Here is a 2,418-nt window from a genome sequence, read left to right on the forward strand (position 1 = left end):
GGTAACCTGTTACTCATCCAATGAGACGAGAGGTTTAATGTTGCTCTAGTTTTATTCCCTCCGCCTCCTCATCTTTATTCCAGGAAATACGTCAACATTGATTTTAGTTTCTGAGGAATCGCCACGGTGACGGCTGGCGGGGTTTCTACGATTCATCTCTGTAATTGAAGTGAAGGATTGGGAGGGGGGGGGGAGGGGGGGGGGGGGGGGGCAGGAGAGGGGGGGGGGGTTGTCACCCTGGCATATGTTGACAGACATTGAGTCAGGTTTTTTTTTTACTGGGCTGTAACTCAGGAGCCTGCTGGCCATGTTCAACACTCTACACCAGCGCAATCCATAGCATGAAGTGGTGCAGCCGATTGGCCATCTCATCAGTCATCCTGCTTTCGATTGGCTCGTTCATCCCCCTCTCCTCCTCAGCTTTAATTCAGTGTTTGGTTTTTTTCAGACATGGTTTCACCATTTAGAAGATGTTCTCCTGCTCTCTGCTAACCATGAAGTCATTGTTTGATTTGAAATCCAAACTGATGGAGTATACACTCACCGGCCACTTTATTAGGTACACCTTGCTAGTACCGGGTTGGACCCCCTTTTGCCTTCAGAACTGCCTTAATTCTTTGTGGCATAGATTCAACAAGGTGCTGGAAACATTCCTCAGAGATTTTGGTCCATATTGACATGATAACATCACGCAGTTGCTGCAGACTTGTCGGCTGCACATCCATGATGCGAATCTCCCGTTCCACCACATCCCAAAGGTGCTCTATTGGATTGAGATCTGGTGACTGTGGAGACCATTGGAGTACAGTGAACTCATTGTCATGTTCAAGAAACCAGTCTGAGATGATGTGAGCTTTGTGACATGGCGCGTTATCCTGCTGGAAGTAGCCATCAGAAGATGGGTACACTGTGGTCATAAAGGGATGGACATGGTCAGCAACAATACTCAGGTAGGCTGTGGCGTTTAAACGATGCTCAATTGGTACTAAGGGGCCCAAAGTGTGCCAAGAAAATCTCCCCCACGCCATTAGATATTTGCGTTAACAAGCAGTTGAACAGGTGTACCTAATAAAGTGGCCGGTGAGTGTCGAGCTCAAAGAAGACACAATGCTTCCTCTTTCCAGTGCTTATGCATCCTCCCACAGCAATACTACACAGAATGAAGCAGTGTCTTCTGTTGACGATCCTTCTGACTATCCTTCTGAGTTCTGTTCTTGTGGGGCTATTGAAACATAACCACCTCTTCACGCCACAATCTGTTTTAATTACACTCAGTCAGTTAACGAACATGCTGTCTCATCAGCACTCAGGCCTTACAGTTCTCTGAGCCTCCTTGTGCCTGCATACCCTCTCCTAATCAACCTCTCTGATGAACACACACACACAACACACACACACACACACACACACACACACCACACACCACACACACACACCACACACACACACACACACACACTCCACACACCACACACACACTCACACCACACACCACACACACACACCACACACACACCACACACACACACACCACACACACACACACACACACACTCCACACACCACACACACGCGCACACACACACACACACACCACACACACACACACACACACACACACACACACACACACAGAAACAGCAGGCTGTAGACTGATTTAATTGCACACAGAGTTTGTGGAGGATAAACAGCTGGGTGTTGATGGCAGGAGACTGGACAGATGTTACTGGAACATGTCCAGCTGTGGGTGAAGTCATGTGACCAGTGTGCCAACCCTCTCTAAATCCCCTGACCTCATTTCTGTTGGCCTGATGTGTTCTGTGTTGTGATGGTGACAATCGTCCCCTCTCTTTGTCATCATCCCCTCTCCTCCTCATCCCCCCTCCTCCTCCCCCTCCTCCTCCTCATCCCCTCTCCTCCTCATCCCCTCTCCTCCTCATCCCCCCTCCTCCTCCTCCTCATCCCCTCTCCTCCTCCTCCTCCTCCTCCTCCTCCTCCCCCTCCTCCTCCTCCTCCTCATCCCCTCTCCTCCTCCCCCTCCTCCTCCTCATCCCCTCTCCTCCTCCTCATCCCCCCTCCTCCTCCTCCTCCTCATCCCCTCTCCTCCTCCTCCCCCTCCTCCTCCCTCATCCCCTCTCCTTCTCATCCTCTCCTCTCTCCTTGTCTCTCCGTCCTACAGACGACCTCGCCTCCAAAGCCAACATCATCATCGACCGGCGGAGATTCTGGCCACGTCGATGGACGACCTGGACGAGGACGAGGAGAGCGGCGCGGCCCAGGTACCGACCCGGTCACACGCCATCCACCGCGGGGGCGCTCTCCAGAACCGGGTCATAGTAGGGCCGGGTCATAGTAGGACTGGGATGAACACGTAACTCACTAACCGCCAAAGAGTTTCCGGAACACTCACCCCCTAGA

General features: G+C 51.8%; 1 protein-coding gene across 1 annotated transcript in view; it reads left to right on the plus strand.

Annotated features, from left to right (window-relative positions):
- The window catches only part of rnf123 (ring finger protein 123), a 101,947-nt gene that overhangs the window by 16,117 nt on the left and 83,412 nt on the right, over nt 1-2,418 (plus strand). Inside the window, 2 exon segments of the mRNA XM_083668562.1 lie at nt 2,180-2,209; nt 2,212-2,336. Of these exon segments, the coding sequence (XP_083524688.1) occupies nt 2,180-2,209; nt 2,212-2,336 (155 nt within the window).

The sequence above is a fragment of the Argentina silus genome, assembly GCF_951799395.1.
Source record: "Argentina silus genome assembly, chromosome: 4".
Taxonomy (NCBI): domain Eukaryota; kingdom Metazoa; phylum Chordata; class Actinopteri; order Argentiniformes; family Argentinidae; genus Argentina; species Argentina silus.